At 37.7% G+C, this 23,790-nt stretch overlaps 3 protein-coding genes across 4 annotated transcripts; 2 read left to right on the top strand and 1 right to left on the bottom strand.

Annotated features, from left to right (window-relative positions):
• Nucleotides 1-1,489: 1,489 nt before the first annotated feature.
• Nucleotides 1,490-7,218, top strand: LOC147861240 (serine/arginine-rich splicing factor SR30-like). 2 transcript variants are annotated; one of them, XM_087323436.1, is made up of 14 exons: nucleotides 1,490-2,184; nucleotides 2,352-2,465; nucleotides 2,570-2,635; nucleotides 2,730-2,804; nucleotides 3,826-3,928; nucleotides 4,009-4,055; nucleotides 4,134-4,191; nucleotides 4,883-4,932; nucleotides 5,019-5,075; nucleotides 6,116-6,177; nucleotides 6,264-6,422; nucleotides 6,539-6,566; nucleotides 6,646-6,717; nucleotides 6,808-7,218. In XM_087323436.1, exons 2-14 carry the CDS (start codon nucleotides 2,463-2,465, stop codon nucleotides 6,826-6,828), a joined length of 801 nt encoding a protein of 266 aa, XP_087179562.1. In that variant the 5' UTR covers nucleotides 1,490-2,184; nucleotides 2,352-2,462; the 3' UTR covers nucleotides 6,829-7,218. The 2 variants fall into 2 exon arrangements, with proteins under 2 accessions (XP_087179562.1, XP_087179561.1); XM_087323435.1 differs by lacking the exon at nucleotides 2,352-2,465 and having other exon boundaries at nucleotides 1,496-2,184.
• A 2,157-nt stretch (nucleotides 7,219-9,375) lies between these two features.
• Nucleotides 9,376-13,227, top strand: LOC147861239 (pentatricopeptide repeat-containing protein At5g27110-like). The gene is made up of 2 exons (XM_087323511.1): nucleotides 9,376-9,740; nucleotides 9,816-13,227. The coding sequence occupies exons 1-2, from the start codon at nucleotides 9,432-9,434 to the stop codon at nucleotides 11,628-11,630; spliced, it is 2,124 nt and encodes a 707-aa protein (XP_087179637.1). The 5' UTR covers nucleotides 9,376-9,431; the 3' UTR covers nucleotides 11,631-13,227.
• Nucleotides 13,228-17,517: 4,290 nt separating this feature from the next.
• Nucleotides 17,518-22,605, bottom strand: LOC147861238 (uncharacterized). The gene is made up of 3 exons (XM_087323354.1): nucleotides 22,598-22,605; nucleotides 20,439-22,425; nucleotides 17,518-17,986 (listed from the first exon to the last, which is right to left on the bottom strand). Exons 1-3 carry the CDS (start codon nucleotides 22,603-22,605, stop codon nucleotides 17,834-17,836), a joined length of 2,148 nt encoding a protein of 715 aa, XP_087179480.1. The 3' UTR covers nucleotides 17,518-17,833.
• Between the last annotated feature and the right edge of the window lie 1,185 nt (nucleotides 22,606-23,790).

Genomic DNA, 23,790 nt, shown 5'->3' with positions numbered 1-23,790 from the left:
TCTTGAGGTACTCTCTGTTATAAAAAATCGAGATTGATTATGTTGTTTCCAAATAAACGTAGAACTTATCATATCTTTGGGTCTATTACTGGTTTGGATTTTTATCTTTATTAGAGTTTACTTCTGTGAGAAAACAATTATCGATAAAAAATACACTACAAATGTGCAGTAACTTAGTAGATTTAATTATTTTTATTTCCTGTTGTATATTTTCACCATTCCTAAATGTTTCTAAAGGCAACTCCAAGAGTTAAGACTTGTTTTTGAGGCTGACTGTGCCGTGTGGACGTTGTTTACTATTCTCACCAATTTCATGCTTGAATTATCAGAAAATGTTTGGGATACTGTTATGCTTACATTTAGTGATTCTATTTTCTCTCGCTGTAATTATTCTTAAAATGTTGTACTTTTGTGCTTACATTTGGTGCTTTAGATCTTATGTATACCATCAATATTTTTGAAAACTATGAACAAATCCTTGAGATGTATATTTGATACATGCACATCTTCCACACATGTGAGTAATAAAAAGAAAATAGATTCTTTCTATTTTTGAATGGTATGCTCATTACTCACACCCATATCACAATTTTCTGTGAATTTTTGACTCTGGCTGACCTTGTGAATGATGAGGTTCATTATCCTTACTTTCACAGTAAATTTGCTACTGCCTACCATAATTTCATTCCTTTGAAATTTATCCCATCATATTGTGTTGTTTGTTTTGTGCCTTTTTCATAGTTTTTATAGGATAAAAAAATTTCCCACTTAAGTTTAGGGCTTCTATTCTTTCTCATGCAATTTGAAATTACGATGTTCGGCACTCTCCTGAAAAGCTCTTACTGATTTTGAATTTTATGTTTTGTTTGCTTAAACAAGTTGATTTGAACACATGCACATGAATATGGATATCTGTATAGTTTTAGGTGCTCATTTCTAAAAGTAGTTCTTTTATATTCTACCAAGAAAAAGGATTCAAAGTAAGTTCGATAGTATGGATATTCCCTTCCCAGAAGTTTCAAGATTAGTTGATTCTGTGGTAAGCTTTTGCGCACTCTTCTCATAAGTTCGATAGTATGGATATTCCCTTCCCAGAAGTTTCAAGATTAGTTGATTCTGTGGTAAGCTTTTGCACACTCTTCTCATCACTTGAGAGAATGAGTATATACATCTAGGGTGCTGGTTCATATATATTTCATCTGTTTTTGTGTTTTTTTGGTTATATTTAAACCTTCTCTTACTTAATGGTACAATGACATATCATCTAGTCCTGGAGATAGTTTAGATTTGCAATACTTCTTCAATGGCTTTGAACTGTTTTGTAATATCTGTAACTTCCCTAACACTTTTTGATTCCCATTGATGTTTTATTGCTGATTCAGTATTAATTTATTTCATTCATATGATTCTTTTAAAATTATCTTCATCACTTTACTTATGCGGAGCTTGAATCTTCCCTCTCTCCTTCCCACTCCCACTCCTTATCCTTTTATTGTATTGGGATGATATATATCCTGTCTTATTCACTAACTTCAGCTAGCCCAAGATCTTCTGGGAAAGGGGTGTGTAGTTTTAAAAGGTTGTTCAATTCCTCATATTGCATCTCTTACCAAGGATTAACGTACCTTATTCACATGGGCGTTTTGATGTGAGTTTCTGCTTCTATAGAAAACCACAGGATGTCTTATTTCATCCAGGAACCAGTATCACTACGGACTGCAGCGCATACATGATATTTGATAAGTTGATTGTTATGCAACTTATTAGAGAAGACTGCTGTTTAACTTCTAATGAAATAACATTTATGGTCTTATTCTAGGCTTGCTGGCTATTATGGAAAGGATAGGATATAAAATGTACACTTGGGACGGTAGGATGTGTTGTGAGGATGTTATGCCCTACAATGATGGGGTTCACGGAGCAAACAAGAGAATGATGCAAAGTTGTGCTTTAATTGGAACAGATTCTTCTTGGTTCGGTTTTTGGATTTTGTTTAGCTCAAAATCATGTCTTATGCTTTAATTCTCACAGGATTTCTTCCTTGATATGTGTTTATGAAAGGTTTGCCCGAGTTCAAATTAAAGCCCAACATTAATCATGACCAGAAATCCGAGCTGTACGATATATGTTGGGAACCTGCCAGTTGATGTGCGGGAGGAAGAAATTGAGGATTTATTTTATAAGGTTTGCTGCTTCATTCAAAGTTTTGTGTGGTGAATTTTTGCATATAGAAAGTGACATTGACATAGAGATAGGGGGCTATTACGGATAGTGGGATTTACATCAGTACGGTGTAGACACGGCTTTTCTGAGTGATTCAAGGTCTGTGACTGAACTCTCTATTTTTTAAGATGGGTCCATCCGTTCATGAAGAAAGCTGGGACATGGAATAATAGTTCACACATTTATAAAAGGGATTGTTTAGAGCTCAAGAGGAGCTCAAATGTCAGCACTATGTAGGCATGGTAATTATCCAAATTAATGCTGACATTTGACTGTCTGCAGTTTGGCCTCAAAGATAAAGTTTGTTTTGTCATTACACAATATTGTTTATCTTCATTCATTGCAGTATGGGCGAATTGTCGATATCGATTTGAAGCTGCCTCCTCGCCCTCCTGGATTTTGTTTTGTAGAGGTATGTTGCTTTGTCTATTCCCCATAAACGATTTTGGCCAAATCTATTTCCAGCATGTAAATTTTTGATAGATTTTGACCAAATCTATTTCCAGTTTGAGGATGCACGGGATGCAGAGGATGCTATAAGAGGAAGGGATGGCTACAAGTATGATGGTAATTACCTTCGGGTATGTTAACCTGTCTCATAGTTCTTTCATTATGTGTATGAAATAAAATAATTCAGCCATATGAAATGATGATCTGATAATTCATGCAGAGATATATAATGTTGCTTTTCATTTATCTCTCTTTTAACTTGGGCCATGTCACAGGCTCATGCTGTCAGCCGCAAAACTGTGTTGTCTGTATCTGTATTTCAGACTTATTTTTGTGTATGGGCTCAAATTGGGATGACTCAGTCTCATTTAATGAATCTGCTGCAAAACTAGAGATTTGGATGTGTTTTCCGTATCAGTAGAGTATGCTACATGTGATGCAGAAACATCTAATGCAAATGATATGCTCTGCTTATGGATCCTCTACTCCCTTATCATGGTGTTCAAATTTGTCAAAATTGTCTTCTTATGGAAGCAGAAATGAGGGACTGCATATGTGAAAACTCAAATCCATCTTTATTTATGCTACCCTAGGATATATACTATGGAATTTCAGAAGCATCTGGGAAAATAATAAAAATCGTGAAACTTGCAAAGTCTTCTGGACTCTTCTCTTTGGATGACAACATTCTGTATTCGTTTGATAACTTTTATGCCTTATTCTTAATGGTTTAGGGTGTTATATATTGTGTATGGCATTTTGCTGCATCTGAACTATGATTTGACTTATGGTTCTCCAAATTGCTGAAGTAGCTGGGCTTGTGATTATTTAATCCAAATTTTCTTGACTTTATTCATGTTAAATCTCGCAATGCTGAGGAAGCTGAGTTTTTTGATGTAATTGGCTAGCATATTCTTATTACTAGATCTAGGATGTGAAGATTGCATAGATGATGTTTTGTGTGACTAATATAAATTCATATCGATGGTTTTGTGAAGATTTGTATAGGTTTGCAAGTCCTGTCTATCATTTCTATCATCCTTTTGACTGTGGAGTTCCAGCTTGCTATAGATTGTAGTATTTTTGTTATGCTGGATTAGATATATCATGGAGCTCACAGGCTCATGTGGCATGTTTTTTAATTTATTTTAGGTTGAGCTTGCTCATGGGGGCCGCAGCTCACTTTCATCTAATGATAGACATAGCAACCACAACAGTGGGCGGTCTGGTGTTTCCAGAAGAGCAGAATTCAGAGGTTTTCATTTAGTATTATTTGTATCTTGTCTAATGGATCTTTGAATACCTTTTTTTATTTTAATTTACCTTTTATTTCAGTCCACGTATCTAAGTTACCTCCATCAGCTTCATGGCAAGATCTAAAGGTGAGTTCTGGTTCTGAAAACATATACCTCAAAACTTGTGTACATATGCATCATGAGGCATCATATACCTTGATGCAGGATCACATGAGGAAAGCTGGGGAGGTGTCTTTTGCTCAAGTGTTCCGTGAAGCAGGAGGTAAGAACCTGAAATATCGATATTTATGACTTCTCTACACTATTCTACTAGCAAACTGGCTTTTTTGGAGATTACTGGAAACAGAATAGGAAATTCGAAAAGGGATTGGGCAGAGACCACTATAAAACACCTGAGTGACACCATACCATAGAACTAGAATGTAATTATTAAATCAATGTAGCCTGCGCATGCAGAATTGTAGTGATGTTTGTGCTTGGCTAACAAGTTCGCCCTTAATATATCTTTAGGACATTCCTTTTAAAGAAATTTTGGAAACAGTAGAAGACTGCTCTATAGATGTGATGATATTTTTCTCACTAACCATTTGAGACAGCAAGCTAGGAATGATTGGGCCTTGTATGTAACTTGCATCATAATTATGATGTATATATACACACATACATATATCCATATATTTATAAAATGATAATAAATGCTATCGACACCCTTATCATCTAATAACTATGCGTGTCACGGCTGTGTGTTTGTGCAGATAGGTGATTGTTCACACAGTTATTGTTACATGTGTACTAGTTATATTGCATGTTATTAAGTTCTGGACAAGATATGTGATTGTGCTCATACAACACTATAATTAGTTAGAGAAAGAGGAATCAATCTAGATTCCTTCATCACTCAAATACAAGGTGAAAGGTTAATCAAAGCTATATTCTGCTCTTTTGAATTGCAGGCACAGTGGGCATTGTTGATTATACAAATTATGAGGACATGAAATATGCAGTAAGATGAAGTCAAACATCAAAATCATTTTAAATGTGCCTTATATTTATTCACTTAGCATTCATTGGAATTATCAATGGATTCAGATTCGCAAACTGGATGAGTCGGAATTCCGCAATCGATATTCACATTCTTTTATTCGGGTAAGTCTGGAACTTCCTACATGATGGTTTTTTGGAATCAACTGAGTAAGTCTTATTATTTAGAGTAGTATGAACAGATCTTGTAATAATTTATAAACAGATTTGTATGCGTGTTTCTCAAAATCATATCACATGTGGTGAAATTAATTATTGATCTAATGAAGATTTTTTATCTTCTTGGGTTGATAACATCAAGGCTATTATATCTAGAATTGGTAGATAATAGGAGGGAGACATATTATGATTTACAGCCCTTGGAATGCCAAATATGACCTATGGGATCTCAAACAGTACACTGGCAGTTATTTCCTCTCATATAATAAGGTTTGATTTTTATTGGCTTGTCTCTGTACTCAAATAGTTATAATACATATTCTCTGATGTTGAAGACATAGCTTGATCCTTTACTAAAATTTGCATTTAAAAATTGTGGTTGGTATGCCTTGATGTTGAAAGTATGGTATGATCTTTTGCTAAAACTTGCATTTCACAGCCATAAGCTTACGGTAATTTGAGTTCATTTTTTCAGAGAAATTAGAAAATCTCAACAAGTTTTTGCATTGTGTCTAGGAGGAATGAAATTGAATTTCAAGCCTAGTGAATTTCTCAAACTAAAATCACATATTGTAAGCGCTGGTTTGTCTTCCATTATGAAACCCTCTTTTGTTTTGGATTTGGGTGCCCTATATTTTATAAACACGTATACAAATCTGTTTGTGTAGAAATTTAGAAAACAGAACTGAAATAAAAGAAAACGAGCAATTTATGTCCGTGTAAAAGTTTCAAAATGAGAGCTGAAATTGCAGGTTGAGAAATAAGACTAATTTTCGGGTTGATGTTAATATATTGTGATTGTACCATGGAAGTGAGGGAGGTAAGATGTCTTTAAAATCCCATGTCTGGAGTAAAATATGATTGATTGTTTCTTTGACTCGAAGAGTTCCAATTTCTTTTTTCGTCCATGAAAACCTGATTTAGAAAGTTTATGTTCCATTTTTTAAGAGCAATCAATGTTGGATTGACAATCTTCTTCTTTATAGGTACGAGAAGACAAAGGAAGGGGTGGCTCACGTAGAAGTTATTCACCGAGGCGTAGTCGAAGGTGAGTCATGATATGATTATGACAACAATTTTTTGTCCTGAAGTTGTTAATTATGCCAAAGCTTTAAATTGTCCATTCGATTGCAGTCGCTCTGGCAGCAGAGGACCTTCCAGGTCCCGATCCAGATCACGTTCGAAATCGGCTGGGAGGTCCCCTGCTCGTTCCCGTTCCCGTTCCCCCCGCTCACGATCACGTTCTCGTTCCCGATCTCCTCCAAGGTCACCATCTGCAAGATCAGCCTCTAGGTCAGCATCTTTCTTCTTTCTTGTAGATGGTTGTTTTACAAAGGGAATCATATATACTATGAATGTGTAATTTTTGTCATGTATTAAGAAATAATTGTGCTTTGTTTGGTTGGCAGGTCCTTATCTAAGTCCCCTCCTCCAAAGGTAAGAAACATGACCCACTTTCTACCATGGCTAAGACCAAGTGTTATTGAGACACTTTCTGCATTTGATGGTCATGCAGGCATCAAAAGCTCCAAACAACCAGAGGAGTGGTAGCCGTAGTCCTCAATCCCGATCTCGCTCACGGTCACCTGTATGTCATTTATGTAAAAGCTTGATAATTAGAATTCAATTTGCACTCTGTTTGATAATTTGAACTTCTGTTTTATCTTGTTGATAACAGATTGCTAGAAGTCCAAGTTAAGACATGGTGCTAAGCTCTGCATTTCAAGATTGTGGATAACGATGGAGCCCATTATAGAAGCATTTTCTTCTAGTTAGTCAGAATTTTCGTTATCTCAAGTGGCAAGGACATGAAATGTGGAAGCTCCCGAATGAGGTTTTGTTGCGAGCCTATTATTTTACTGCATTACTCGTCAAGATCTACTGGCTGTTTCTTTGTGGGGATGTCTTATACTAGGCTTCAAGATGGTTTTGAATATTGACAAACATTGTCACGAAAAACAAATCAATGCATTTCAAGATGTTAGGCTGTTAGGTTCTTTTAGACCATTTTGGTTCAATATGCTGATATTGCGTATGTTTTTGAGAACTTATAATTGTGGAGAAAGATTTTCCTGTTAAGGTTGATTTAGTACTCTACTTCTGGTTTTCTAGTTTTAGGATGTTATGTTAGGGCTTCAATCGTTCTGTATATGTAGGAAGTGTTTACTGTTATTGAGTTTATCCTACAAGGCTATAATTGAGTTGCCAATAGTAATATAGTGTGGTGTTCATGGCTAGTAAACGTTGTGAATCTACAATTTCTTGTACTAAAGTATAGCATGAAAGTTGGCATATAGGATGGTGCGCAGCCGAACATATTATGATGATAACCTGGATACTGCTGCTTATATCCTGTAACATTTTCGGTCTTGAGTGCTCCATTACTAATATAACAAAGTTTATCTTGAGCCCAACTTAGGGTCAAATGAAAATGATGCTTGAATGAATTCTGGTAATCTGAGATGGTCTGGTGATAAATCTCTGAAGTACTGTAGGCTGAAGACCTTGAAGGAAGATGGATTGTTAGTGATAGGCAAGTCCTCTATGTTATGTTTGGATATCTAATGTCAAAACTTTAGCACACTTGTTGGCGAAGACTGAATCGTATGTGGTGATTTCATGATGATATGTGATTGAATCTACTTCTATATTTGATGTTGTCAACAATGTTAACCTCAAAGACCTACAAGATGTAGAGTAAAATATGAAATGGGGTTTTCATCATATCTGGATGCTTTATATCTATCAGTTTTTTTTCAGTAAGTCAAAGCCAGTTATCCCAAGAACAATTCTACAATCTCAATAGATTGATGTTAAATGAGTCTACTCTATGCGTTATTTGTAAACTGTAAAAATTTGGAAACTCCCTCTGCCCTTGGTTATTCTTATGACGAAGTTTGTTCTGCTGTGCTAGATTGAAAGGTCTGAGATTCATAGAATGAAGTTATGCAGATGTCAATACACAAGATTGTTTCTAGTTCCTATTGAAAGTTTCAATGATTTTCTGGTTAGGGCTATGTTTTCTTTCAAGACAAATCATAATTCCATGATAGACGGTAATGTGAATGGAGTTCATCATCCATTGTTGGTTGACGTTGACTAACTAGAAGTTCGTTATCTTCTCATTACAAAAACAACCAACATCAACATCCAAAATGTGACAAGTCTTCCATCTAGAAGGGTTTTTTTCACGTGTCACACAAACTAATGTGGCCTTTTGAAAGGTGAGATGTGTGTTATTGTATTCTTCTAGCATTCTTTCATTATTATTGAAAATAGTCTCTAAGTTGTGGTCCAAAATATGCACAACGTGAGAGGAAACATGAGTTATAATTACATCAAAGCTATATGTGGACAAAAGAGGTGTCTAAGCAATGCCCAAGTGGCATGCAAATTGGTGGCACAGTGAAATGATATTGAATTGGTTGCATATGGGTTTTGGAGCTCCCATTCCAATGTTGTATTCTTCTAGCATTCTTTCATTATTATTGAAAATAGTCTAAGTTGTGGTCCAAAATAAGCAACATGAAAGGAGACATGAGCTAATTACATCAAAGTTATAGTTGACAAAAGAGGTGTGTACACAATGTCCAGGTGGCATGCAAGTGGGCGACACACCCTTCTTTGTCCAGAGCATGTGCTTCCCGGCACTCTATGCATTCCTAGCATGCAATTTCTTATTCATCTAATAAGTTTACTTGGTCTGTGACCATGGTGAAAACGTGAGGTGAGTACAGGTCCAAGGCCTCGATGGACAAGGAAAGCACAAGAAGGACAAAAAACCAGAAGATATATATATATATATATACATATAATATTTGATCATCTTTGTTCTGCAGATAACAATCGGCAACGGTTTGGATCACGAAACCGTTAAAACCGCGGTTCGTGGTTTATTTTTGGTTTTCAACTTAGGTCAAAGTTTAAAATTTAAAATATTTCATTATTTTAAAATTTTAAAATTTTAAAGATGTTCCTAAAATGTGAGAATAAGGTCTAAAAATGAAAAGATTGTTTAAAAACAAAATTTATAAAATTTATAAATAAAAAACCGTTAAACCGTGGTTTCTTAGCGTTGAAACCGAACCGAACCGTTTAAAAAACCTAAACCTGAACCGAACCGTTGAAACCGTTACACCACGGTTTTGCGGTTCCGTTCGGTTCAAACCGAACCGTTGCCGATTGTTAGTTATATGTAGACAGTGGACACTACCTACAATACTCTGCTCTGCCACTCCCTTGACTTGACACAGAAGGCCAAGGTCAGGTCCAAGGGGGCAGAAGCTATGTCACAGATCCTCAATGCACCTTCCCTCTCTCCTAAAACTATGTGGCAAGCAGAGGTTGTTGGCACAGGGAAAGATTATCCATACCCACATTGTTTCCTGTGGCGAAGAACAGGGCACCCTTTTAAGGAACCTTTTAATGTATATGCATGGCTCCTGCGGAGCAGTAGAGGATGCCAAATCAATCTTCCAATCTTGTGACATGACCTCACATAACCTCTTCTCCTTCTCTATTATGATGGGTTCCTTCACTAGCCATGGCTACCCCATGGAAGCTCACTGTCTCTTCCACCGGATGCTGTCTCAAGGTTTCATCCCAGACAAGGTAATGTTCGTAACGCTAATCTCATCATGTTCCAATGGAGAAGCTTTGAGGATAGGGAAAATCATGCATGTCCAGATGATGTGTTGCGATGGCCTCGCTCACATGGATGTGATTGTGGGCACTGCCCTCATTACCATGTATAACAAGTGTGGCGACATTCAAGAGGCAAAGAATGCATTTGGTAATGTGGAACAGAGGAATGTCATCTCTTGGAATGCTCTTATTTCCGCTTATGTCGATCATGGCCAGCTAGATGTGGCTTTGTGCCTTTTCAAACAAATGGATGTGGAAGGTACGCTCCCTGATAGTGTCACTTTTCTTGCAATCCTTCCAATTCTCTCGACTTTGGTTGATGCTAAACAATGCCATGCCTTCTTGGTTGGCTCAGGTATTGATCCTCAGATCTCCATTGGGACTAGTCTCATCCATATGTATGGTAAATGTCATTGTTTAGAAAGTTCCTTGAGAGCTTTCGACCAATTGCAATGGAGAAATCTGGTCTCTTGGAATGCCTATATCAATGCATGTGTGCATAATCATAATACCTATATGCATAATCATAAAAATGCTCATAATTCAATGCAATTATTACTTCAGCAAATGAAACATGAGGGTTTCATGCCTGACGAAGTCAGTTTTCTTGGTGTACTTGCTTCATGCCGGACACTTGCAGAAGTCAAGCAAATTCATGTGTACATTTTATCACTAGGATATGTAACTTCCCATCTTGCGCTGGGAGCTGCGCTTGTGAAAGCATATAGTGAGTGTCAAAGTGCACATGATGCATGGGTGATCTTTAATCAAGAGCTTGAATGCAAGAACCTTATTTTATGGAATACTATGCTTGGAGCCTCTATCCAGCATGGAGAGTGGGACAAATCCCTTCAACTCTTCAAGCAATTACACCTAGAATGCCTCATCCCCGACAAGGTGACTTACACAACCATTTTATCGGGGTGTGCTGACCGTGCTGACCAGGTAGCTCTAGCGGAGGGTGTCCGGTTACATACATGTCTTGCAGCCGATGGTATCGAATCACATGCCAGGAATTCTCTTGTCAACATGTATGCTAAATGTGGTGACCTTAAACTTGCATGGATGCAATTCAATAGCAATATCTCAGAGCCGAGTGTAGTATTTTGGAATAGTATGATATGTGGTTTTCTCGAGTTTGGGAAGTTTTCTGGACCCTTCCAATTATCTCAACAAATGGTATGTCAGGGTACACTGCCGAGCCCTGTAACTTATGCCACTTTATTTGCTACATGTGCAAACACTCTAGCGTTAGATGAAGGAATGCGTCTCCATTCAGGCATCTTGGGTGCTTCTCTCGAAGCCAATACTGTGGTTGGGAATGCCATCATCCATATGTATGGCAAGTGTGGTGCTCTGAGACAGGCAAAACAAGCATTTGAAAAGATAAAGAATCGAAGCCTGATCACATGGAATGCGTTGATTGGAGTCTTTTATCAGCATGGGCATATTGAGGATGTGATCAACATTCTTAAGCATATGCAAATGGAAGGAGTGGACCCTGACGGGGTAACATTCTTCAATGTTCTTTCAGCTTGTAGCCATTGTGGGCTTCTGGATGAGGGTTTTCAGTACTTCTTTATGTGCTATAGCTATAATCTTATGCCATGCATAGATCATTTCAATTGCTTGATTGTCCTTCTTGGGCGAGCTGGTAGATTAGATGAGGCAGAGGAAATTATCGGTAATATGCCATTTGCAAAGACAGCAAGCTCGTGGATGGGTTTGCTTGCCTGTTGTAATATGCATTTGGATGGCATTAGAGGAAAACAACTGGCTGATGTCGTTTTCCAGCTAGAGCCAGATAATGCTGCCTCATATGTTACACTAGCAAACATATATGCCATGGGGGATTAAAATTTCAATGATATTCAAGTATATTAGAAAATGGTCATCTTATTTACAAATAAATCAGATCCAAGTAAATCCAACCGAACTAATATTCCATAAAATTCCAAACACAGTACATAATATCATATTAAAGCAGGATACTGCTGATGTAAAGCGTGCTAAGATATTTCACAACTTATGAAAATGGAGATAAAAAAGACTGGCTTTGCTCTCTGGCACTAGATGTAAATTTAGAGGCTAGCCTATCTTGTAACAGGGGATTTGTAAAAAGAGCATTAAATCTAAATTAACGCCAGCAAGATGTGCAAGTGTAGATCGGGAAAAAACGGAGTTTGGCTGGACTTTCATGATTGTGGTGGGTTCCAAGATCAGTGGGATCATGCTCCGGCGAACACATTTTCACATCGTCATCGATGAGAGGGTCGGAATATTGGGTTGAATCCAGCACTAACTGATCAACTGCATCAGTTGTGTTCCTGCAAAGAGTTTTTGCAAGCTCTTCCTCCACTTCATATTGAGCATTTACATGACTAGGAACTGGATTTATGTACCAGTGCCTTATCCGATCCTTCATCTTCTTCTTCTTCTCCTCCTTCTTCCTCTTCGACTTTTTCGTCTGATCGGTGTCAGTAATCTTATTTGCTAAAGTGAGCAGCTCTGAGAAATTGTTGCTCTGTTGCATGAGATCTCTCAACTTGTGACTGGTGGCTATGGCTAACATATTACTAGGAGACATGGTAGTGATATCACGTGTATCAAGGCAGCTCTGGCTTCTCACTTGCAAACCAAGACGATTCGAGGAGCTCTTGGATTTCTCAGTTGTCAATGGCACAACACTGGCATTATGGCCTGATCGAAAAGACATGAATCGGAATGACCTAGCCATACGTCGCCCCCCACCATTGTTATGGTATCTCGGCAGAGATTTATTGAAATATTCATCATCGCCGTCATTGTCATCGTCATTATCATCATCTTCTTCTTCTTCATCATCATCATCATCAATGCATCCATTTGGGTGCCTTGGCAAACTTTGATATTGCATCTCTAGGATGTCTTTCACTCGGAAAGGGGTGGGGAGAGCAAGCTTACCAGGAGGGGGCCGAAGAGCGTAATAGTTTATGTTCAAGGATTCGGTTGCCTTCTTATCAGTGTCAATGGCTACACCAACTGCCACATCTGTGTCCACATCGGCATGATCTCCAGCCGCCTTGTCCGCGTGAGCTGCCACGTCTACGTCCATGTCAGCATCGGGAACTAATGCACCATCATCACATGCACCCACATGCTTGTCGGCCGGAGCTAATGCACCATTATCATGACCACCAAAGATATAGTTGTTCTTGGTTAACCTTGCATCAAATTTCTTGTTGGGGGTGCCCGGTGCGGCCTCCCATTTGAAGGGAATGCGTGCAATAATCTTCTCTGGGAAATAATACTTATCATCATCATACACAGGGGACTTGTATCTTGTGGTGTCGCATGAGTTCGAGGCCATTCCTTAAAATACCGATGTTGATCATGAATTGGAAGTTTAAAATGATCATGTAAGAATGACACTCTTGTGCTCATTATAAAGCTAATCGGGTGCACTATATGTATATGTATACGTACATATGTTGTTATGTGTATATGTATATGTATATGTATATGTATATGTATATGTTGTTATGTGCTGTGTATGTGTATGTCTAAGCATATGTGTATCAATACATACATGTACTCTGCATTGCTTTTCCATTGAAAAGTTTCTCTTATCATAACTTTCAAATGCTAACAAACACAAATACAAACACCAGCATCTTCATCCACTCTTGTAGAATGTTCTCTTGATTGTGATTGGTAAAATCGAACTATCTTATATTCTGTTTTATGTTTCTTTTTAAACAACCTTAGGAAACGTTACGTATTATTTTTGTCGATTGGAACATTTTTCACACACAATAGCTCACAGTTTGTTCCCTATTAAATCATGGTCCTTGATCACAACATTTTCTTTTGGGATGTAATTTTAAAAGTTTTGTTGCACATGTTCCCATGGACATGTTACCATGGTTTTGTATAACAATACCTTCATATGTTTTCACCATATAGAGAGTATTTAGACAACATTAAAGCTTGGGTCTATGCTTTTGCCATGTCTTGGATCAACTACTAGCATTCTCTCTCCTTTAAATACTTGTGATCACATCGTAAAAATGTTAAATTACTTTTAAGGAGCGTATCTCTCTTTTCTCTCCCACGCTTTGATTCATGATCCATAATGAATCTCATAGACTCTTTCTTCAAGCTTTACCGTAGCCAGTTTCCTTGGTCTTCATGTACCAACCTCCTCAATATGTGTGTTTTGGCAATAGATAATCTTTGTGTCTACATGACATTTAAAAAAGGTTCCCCACTTACCATTCAATTCATTTGGGAAAAATATATGTATTTTAAGTTTTTTATTCTACTCACCATTTCAAGCAATAGCTTTTCAAAATGAAAACGTAATAAAGCACTCAAACAATGAACCGACAATAAGTACTTTGCGCTTCACTATTTGTGGATTCTTTTGTGTGTGTGTGTGTGTGTGCATGTGCATGCAAGTGCAAGGGGGAACATGCAATTGATTTATGTGAATTTGGATGCTACCATGCAAAAACTATTGGTGCAAATAGGGAAACCTCACTTCCTTATTAAATTCAAATATGGTTTGCAAAAATGGGAGCTATTGGAGTTAAATGCAAAGCTTGTCACTAAATCTTCCCCTTGAACATTTGTTGTCTAATTTACCTAACAATAAGAATGGAGTTAATGAATATCATAAGGCCTTGGCGGCATAACAACAAACTAACAAGAGAGTGAGAAAATGCATGGACAACAATTTATTACATACTACATGTCATATGGTGTTCGATTACTAACATGAGTTTATACATCCTCAATTTATAGCTAGACATAAGGTTCACATTGCCCACAAGTCCTAAGAGTGCTTCACATGCTGCACATCCTACTCTTGCAAGTCTAAATCTTAACAAAATATAGTTAAGTGTCTAGGCATTGTCAAGTTTCACTTTATTTGAAGGCACAATTCTTCATGGGGAATTGTTGCAATGAAGGACAAAGAAAGGAACTTGCTAAAGATGAACAAGCGAACAAGTTGGGGTCCACTTACAAGGTATCCGAGAAACTCTTTTCCTTTGTGTAATTGCATCAATGATCTAGACCTACCAAGGACATTATAAAGACTTTCTACCATCATTCCCCAGAAGTGAAATAATCAGTAGGATAACCGAGTGTTATTATGTTTGTCTATACTATAGCAAGATTGTGCATAGGTTTGCTTGGTTGCTACAATGTTGCCTCTAAATGTCAATCAAAGAAAATAAATGCCAATAGTTAGTGGGGAAAGGGGGGATTACATTGGAGCATATAACTAAAAAATGGAATGTCATATGGCTACATTACATGAGTAGCCTTTTGCACCTTAGAGGAAGCAACAAAACTCACTACAAAATATGCATATGGATATTTCAAAGGCAAAGGATTCATGCTACATATGTGGGGCTTCACCTAAACTCATTACAAAATATGTTTATGGATATTTCAAAGGAAAAAGATGCATGCTACGTATGTGGGGCTTCACCTACAAATATTAAAGCTCATTTATAAGCATGATGGGGGGGAAAAGTTGGAGTGTGGTGTAGCGAGGATGTCCCTTACCACACCTAATTAGAGATGCTTCGACTCACCTTGGAAGGTAAATGTTGTGTCTCAACTGACATGTGCTTTGTCACATAGAATCAACGACATTTGTGTGCCACACAACAATCAAGGGCAACTCGATTGTTTATATTCTTTTTGAACAAGGATGGATACGTTTTGAAAGATTGCTTGTACAATTTATAGACGTTGGATAGTCTTCGTGAAATGTGGACTCAAAATTCCAATCATACATTCAGTTATTTTAACATAACCTTTTGGATTTGTCACATGTCTTGGATTGCCTAACACTGATTCTCATTTTATAACTTGACGTAATCTCTTTCGAATTGAGATGATTGGTTCGAACCCTACCAAGCAATATCTAGTTTCACAGGATCCTTTTCGACCATAATCTTGACTTCTAGTTCTGGTGAACAAATAGTCATTGAGACTCTCCTCTCTTTGAACGAGGGATAGCGACAAAAAAATCCAGTCATACATTCACTTATTTTAACATAACCTTTTGAATTTGTCACGTGTCTTGGGTAACACTGATTCTCATTTTATAACTTGACGTAATCTCTTTCGAATTGAGATGATTGGTTCATATATTTCTTATCTTTGTGGCATACCGATTCACCATCATGGTACTGGTCAAGGGAGCACACAATGCATATGTTTTTAATTTGTGTTGTTATTGTGACAAAATGGGCTCTACTTAGGAAGTGCGAAATTGGAATGAAAATATGAATTGGGAGAATTAGAAGTAACTTCGATTCATTATTAGCCTATATCAACTTGGTTCTGAATACATATTAATCCAATAGATAAGCCTTGATTAAGATTTTTGTGTCATTGAACTACCTATATACTCTAAATATACCCACGTGTTGTATATAAGAATATCTATGCAAATTTCCCTTCGTTTGGTCACTACCTTTAATGTGCAAGTGATATTTGCACATTGATGAGCCATCTTTTTTGCCAACAATCTTAGCAAAACATTCATTGTAGTAGTTGTTGGTGTCATTTTATTAATGTTGTCAAACCTCGGGTGGTAGCATACAAATTGATAGAAAGCATCAATGTGCATGATCAGATGAATCATTTTTTATACATCGAATCCCTTTGCTCGAGATTCGAACCCATGTTAAAAAGCACAAGTTTTTAATTTTCTGCTACAGCATCATGTCTGTATATTTGCCTAAATTGAAGCAATTTAGCCAGGTACGCTCGTGAACCTATAAACAATAAATTGCTTCATCGATCTATGGGAGCATGGAAACGAAAATGTTGGGGCATCTTATGCCTTTTTATCTCTATTTATTGTCATATGTGGCAACGCACTAGGGTGAGGATAGGAGCAAAAAACCATGATAACCTAGCCACAATATTTTAACTTTTCTTTTCATTAAAGACTTGTTTCTTCAATCTAGTTTAAAAGATTTATCTCAATGTGGGCATTAATATTGCTGTTCAGAGTCCAGACTATATGTTGATTTAGAATTTCATCTTTACGATAATAATATTCCTGGCCGAAAAAACTTCGATTTCCAGAGAAAATATGGTTTCCAGCAGTCAAGAGGCAATGAAACACTGGTCTAGTTCTTTATGCTTGCAAATTTGAACTATTTATTAACCGAACAAAATTCAGCAAGCATTTTACATTGAGAGATTTTCTTCCAATTTCCAATCAGTTTTGCATCATTTTCTCATGATTTCCCATTTTGCCATAAATGTCTAGAGAAAACAAAGACCGAATTTAATCATGATAATTACTAAAATAATATTGATGGCCGAAAAAACTTCAATTTCTAGAGAAAATATGGTTTCCGGTGGTCAAGGAAGAGGCAACAAAGCACCGGTCTAGTTCTTTATGCTTGCAAATTCAAACTATTTACTAGCCGAACAAAATTCAGCACGCATTTTACATAGAGAGATTTTCTTCTGAATTCTAATCGGTTTTGCAGCATTTTATCATGATTTCCTAGTTTGCCATAAATGGCAAGAGAAAGCAAAGACAAAATTCCTGAATTTACCTTGGAATAATGAATTACATCCAAATAATTACTTGCAGAATATCTGTATCGAGACAATGCATTGCATTCAAATCCTCCTCCCAAGGATATACTTTTTTGAGACAATGCATCATTGCATTCAAATCCTCCAAAGGATATACTTTTTTCAGAAATATGTTATCTGAATATTCGGACATGCCTCTCAGGGTGTCTTGCTTTTGAGCTCGATTCGACAACGGGGCAAACAAATGTTTTCCCATTTAATACAATCAAATCACTACTCTCAGTACAATTATGAGTGTGACTAACTAATCCTAAGATCAATCATGAAAGAGACATAAGTTGAAAAAGCTGATTGATCTCGCATTTCCCAAAATTCTTATGAGAAAAATAGATCTTCTTCTTTTTCTTTCTTCCTCTCTTGGTTACACAACAAAATTTGATTTGACACAGGTTTAAATGGCCATTTTCTCTCTTCACAATTTTCTTTTTTCCTTCCTTTTTCTATGATACTTCTGTACTCGATAATTCTCGGCTCACGCTGTGAAGATCAATGCCGAGATCAGCGAGACGTTGCTCTTGCAGATCAAGAAAAGCAGCTTCTTGGCATGACAATTCTTCTGAGAGTCTGAAAATGCTTTCTGCTTGTGATTTCGCCTGATCAGGAAAAGCAAATCAAATGGAAACGAGTTCAGCAAATTATCAATATAAGAACATTGGCATAGCTACAAAGAGAAGATAAATAATGTCATCAATGTCAGAAAGGATCAGTTTCCACACTATTTTACTACTTAGGGCACCAAAAGAATGTTATTGTAAAGGTAAAACCAGCAATATAATGTAAGATTTAAATTCACAGCAACATGCAAGCTGAAATAGGCAAACTGTTATGTGAGGTTAGAAATAACATTATGGGCTTTTATAAAAAAATCGAGGAGAAACAAAAAACAATACAAAACAGAATCCTTGGGCAAACAATGGAATCATGGAAACTGCCTGATGCAATAGAGTCAAGAAATGCCTGCGGTTTTTCTTTGCACCTCTAGATTAATAAAATCATGCAATTTGCAGATGGATATTATAATACATGATTCTTTAATCAAGAAATGCCTACAGTTTTTCTTTGCACCTTTACATAAATCAAATCATGCAAATTGCAGATGGAAAATTATGATACAAGATTCTTTAATCAAGAAATGCCTACAGTTTTTCTTTGCACCTCTACATAAATAAAATCATGCAAATTGCAGATGGAAAATTATAACACAAGATTCTTTAAGATTAAAAAACAAACTGTATACAAGCATAAATCAGGTCCTAATTAGTTATTTACTATCACTAAACTACCTAATGAAAAACAATAAGGAGATTAATAAAATGTGAATAACAAGTGGCCATACATGAATCATGATACACACATAACCATACATAAAAAAAAAGCGGTTGCTACAACAAGGAAGCAGCACCTGACAAAAAAAACAGCTTTTCAGCTTTTTCTGCTTGCACAGCTCATTAAAAACAATCAAGTAGCAGCTTTTTTATGTAATTAGTGCCCAAAACTACTTAAAGAATTTATGAGGTAGAAGCAAGAGTAAGCATCAGGACCATAATAAATAAGATTAGGCTAACTGTTTGGCTATCAATGTGCATATTCATATATTAGAGAAAACCTCAACCCTTATAAACTGAGACTATAATTTGCACAATGAGGGCTCAAATCTGGTGCAATGTTTCTTGTTCAATAACTGCAAGAAGAGAAGTCCTTACGACTCAACATGGCTACGAAAATGTTGAACCAATGTATATAGCTATCATCCATGCCAAAATCGCAGCTTACTATGATGAATTGTTTCTACCATTAAATACCATAAACACATAGGATCAACTACATACCGTCCACACAAAGTCAGCATGTCTTGTATACAATGAAAGCTTAACTACTCGAATTGTTCTAGTCAGTCAGGTTACGGCTGTCATTTGAGCAACATCCTCAAGGACATAGAAAAGTTACATTGGGTTGACCTCATTATCAAGAAGGCCAGGGAATAATCACCTTCCTTCTGTTTGCCTGGCATTTTACGACAGCTTTTCAACATGATGAATCCACTATGAGTCTATTAGCTTCTAATGGATTATAGAGTGGAATCGCTGATGACACATAACATGAAAATCATCGATACTATGGTCAAAAACTGTTGTCCACTGGTATAAAGTTCTTCATACATATAGCCATGTAGTATACAAGAAGACAAACCAAACTTGCTTGGTTTAGAAAGGGTAAATAATGTTCTCATCTTCATCAATACAAAACTTGCAGTTGTTTTTTTACGAGGATGAAACAAGAATCGTTGACCTATTTGCAGACGATCAACATCCATGATTGATGATACCTATGGTCAGGAAGCTTAATCACTTCTCGGACTTCTTTGTCGTATGCACTTAGCCTCTTTTTGTTCTCGACTCCATGTCTCCAGTGATTCTTATTCTAGAGTATTCAGTTTTATCATTTGAATTCTCTGATATATCCTTTCAAACATCCAGGCATCAAACTTTAAATTGTTTTCTCGTTTTGTCAATCTCAAAGCTTCGAACTTTAAACTGTCTTCTCAATTGTTAATCTTTAAAGTGTTAAAAAGAATTCGACATTTTTTCACAATGTTTTGATATCTTTCTAACTGCATGCTGAGGAAGAAGATACCATATATTCAGGTGAAATTAGCTATTGAATCCTAAACCTAGACCCTCTAAAAGCAAGCATACAAAACGAAAAGAAAAGGGAACACTTAGCACTTCATTTTACAAACACCAAACAACAACAGCCTAATAAATTGTCACAAATTCGTTAACTATGAGAGCCTAGCTGAATAGTCTACAAAAAGAGCAAATATAATCAGTTGACGACATGAACCTAACTAATTAATTACAAACAAAAGGCCGATAAATCAGTTGCCTTGACCAGTCAGTTAGAATGACTAGAGTCTAACGAATCAACAGACTGGCAAGAAACATACATTAATTCATACAATGACAAACACTTACTTTATCCAAATAATAATGAATCCAATGCTAAAAATTAAATGAGACTATCATCGTGATGATGAGAACTTACTTCAATTTGCAACCAATGTATGATTTGCTTGAACCTTCTCTCCCGATCAATTGAATTCTCCTTGTTCTGAATTGAGATGTTTGCCATGTCTTTCGTTTGATCAGGAGAACCTTCAGACAAATCTCTGCACTGCTTTGAGGCCATGACATTAGATTCAGGGCAATCTTCTTCTCCATCCCCATCATCTCTTGTTTCAGTTATAACACTATCTATAAAGCACTCTAAACCTCTAACAGAGGAATGCATTTTTATGTTGCCTTCCACCTCTGACTTCTGATCTTCTTCTTCTTCTTCTTCTTCTTCTTCTGATTGTGCAGAAGTACCACTTTCTGACTCTCCCCTGCTATCATTACGAAGATTCCATGGCTTCTCTGAAGGAGCTTTCTCAGCTCTTTGGTCTTCTTGCAAAGCCTTTGAAAGCCCCTCCTGTACAGAAGAGGAGATCGAATCCACGTGTGATGGTTCCATGAAAGCCTGCTTCTTTGTCTTCTTCTCAGGGAAATCTTCATTTGGACATAGACTGCTGCAATTTTCTACTGTTTCTATCTCCGAGTAAAGAAGCTTCCATGTATTCTCGGAGAGGGGCTTTTTAATTCTTTGGTCTTCTGGAAATTCGTGTGGAAGAACGGTGCTATCATTTTTATGTACAATGGAGCTTGAATACTCATGTGAAGGCTCCATGAAAGGGTGTTTATTGTGGAAAAAGACTTCATTTGGATACAAATTACTGAAATTTCCTGTCAATTCTCTCTCTGATGAGGCAAGATCTGCCGAAAGAAGAAGAGATTCGGAGAACAGCTTAGCATTGCAGAGATCTGCAGAAGAAGGATGAAGAAGGACATCTGTTTCTTGCAGAGGATTAGATGAAGTGTGATGATTAGTTCTAGCAGAATCTACCAGAATATTCTTCTCCGAGAAGGCCACTCTAGTAGCGGAAGGGTCCATGAGCATAGTCTTCTCAAAGAATGCAACTCTTTGAGGCAAAGGGGAGTAGTTATTCTCTTCTGAGGAGACAGTTTCTTGAGTATCTCCATTTGCCATGGCAGAGACGGGGTAGAGACGATAGACAAGGTCGAGATTCGAATTGGAAGAAGCCCTGAAATGAAGGTCGCCATTGACCTTCTGCTCTGCGGCAAAGAGCTCTGCAAAGGGGAGCTCTGGTGATGGCGGCGTGGTGAGATGAGCAAGCTCGGGAGGCGGAGTGAAGGGAGCGGTAGAGAGAGGAGTGGTAGGTTCGGTGGTGAAGGTAGAGTTGAGGGGAGGGGTTACGAGAACGGAATCGAAGTAGAAAGGTCGAGAATTCATGGCGGAGGAGTAGACAGAAGCAGGAGGGGCAGAGGAAGGAGAGGAGGAGGAAGCAGCCATGGCAAGCGAGGGATTCTGGAGAGATGGAGAAGGAGAAGGAGAAGGAGGGGGGACGAGGACGAAGGGAGAAGAGGCGGAGGAAGAAGAAGAGAATGAATTGGCGGCGATGGGAAGGACAGGAGGAGGAGGAGGAGGAATTGCAGAAGCGATGGGGGGACAAGAAGAGGAGGAGGAGGAAGAAGAAGACAGGAGGCGGTGATGGTGATGGTTAGGTCTTCTGTTCTTCCTGTGAGAGAAGCAGTGGAGCCTGCCCCAGCAGCTGCGCCATCCCCCCCTGGGCGGCTCGTGAGGGAGCTCTGCAGCGGCGGCCATGGCCATGGCGATGGCGATGGCGATGGTGCGGCCAAGATGCTTCTTCTTCTTCTTCTTCTTCTTCTTCTTCTTCTTCTTCTTCTTCTTCTTCTGCTTCTTCTTCTTCTTCTTCTTCTTCTGCTTCTTCTGTTTCTTCTTCTGCTGCTGCTTCTTCTGTTTCTTCTTCTGCTGCTGCTTCTTCTGTTTCTTCTTCTTCTGCTGCTTCTTCTGTTTCTTCTTCTGCTTCTTCTTCTGTTTCTTGTATTTCTTCTTCTTCTTCAGCTTCTTGTATTTCTTCTTCTTCTTCTTCTTCTTCTTCTTCGTCTGTTTGCTGATTTGATTTGTTGTGTGGTTTTATTTGTGTGTAGTATTATTAGTAGTAGAAGAAGAAGAAGAAGAAGAATGAAGAGAAAATAGAGACACAAAAGAGAGAGCACATGAGAATGCAAGTAAAGTTTGTGTGTGTTTTTGTTGGTTGGTTGTTCTCTCGGTGGTTCTCGTACCTGGCCATTTCTTGGCATATGGGCAACGCGGCCTACGAAGGTGTTCCTGTCACGCCTTTTTCTCCGAAGCCTGTTGTTGTATCGTGGCAGCTCAGTGAAGGTTCGAGCGGGATGCCGACCAACGTGTAAAAGAACTGCCTGACTACAGTGTCTAGCTACAATCGTCATGCTACCTTAGCCTGATATTGTATCCACGCGCAGCCTGATGAAGGTTCGAGTGGGATGCCAACAATGTGTACAAACTATCTAGCTTGATATTGCATAGGAGCTTGATGAAGGTTTGGGTGGGATGTTAGCAACATGTTGATGTAAGAACTACCTAGCTACAATCATCGTGCTATATTAGCTTGATATTGTATTAGAATGACCTGATGAAGGTTCAAGGGGGATGCCAACGTGTAAGAACTATCTAGGTTGATATTACATCAAAGCATGATGAAGGTTCAAGTAGGATGTTGACTGCATGTAAGAACTATCTAACTACAATCATCGCGTTTCTAAGCATTATCTAGGTTTATATCCCCACCTCCTCACATATGGTATGTTTCAGGTCTAGTTTACGTGCGTGCTTTCAATATCTTGTGAAGGAAGTGGCAAGCCTTGCGCGTGAACAAATTTGACGTCTCCCAACATGCATTCTTATTATTGCCACATTTGGCACCATTGTTATTTGACAATTCGGATAGTCTAATTATTGAAAAGGACGCGAAGTGTGTGAGTTGTTTTCTTGGGTCAAACCCATGATATTGGGGTATGTGCATAGACAAACACTTATGTATCTAAAAAACTAAAACCTCGTGGAAAGTTTTCTTGTTTGCTTGGATTGGAGGTGGGTGTGCATATGCACATCTCTCACCACTGCTCTAGCATGGGATGATCATGCCATGATGTTGTATAAGAGCCTAATGAAGGTTCAAGTGGGATGCCGACAACATGTAAAAAATAAACGGAGCGATTCAAATCAAGATGACTTATTTTCATTGGAATTCATGATGAAATGATCTTACTTCTATTAGTAAGTGCGATGTTAGGCACTAACAAATGTGGAAATAAGAGGAGTGGAATGAGGTATTTGATCATTTGTGCCACTTTATTGACATGTTTGGTACAAGGAAATGTATGCGTTTTATATGAGTTGTCATTGAGCCTTACTCCACCTATATATAAAACATTTGCATTCTATGTCTTTTCCA

The sequence above is a fragment of the Azolla caroliniana genome, unplaced genomic scaffold (genome assembly GCF_043228905.1).
Source record: "Azolla caroliniana isolate FFs.n. ecotype wild unplaced genomic scaffold, voAzoCaro1.0.p SCAF_8, whole genome shotgun sequence".
NCBI classification, from domain to species: Eukaryota; Viridiplantae; Streptophyta; class Polypodiopsida; order Salviniales; family Salviniaceae; genus Azolla; species Azolla caroliniana.
The sequence above is the reverse complement of the archived record's forward strand: the minus strand, read 5'-3'. Positions and strand labels throughout refer to the sequence as shown.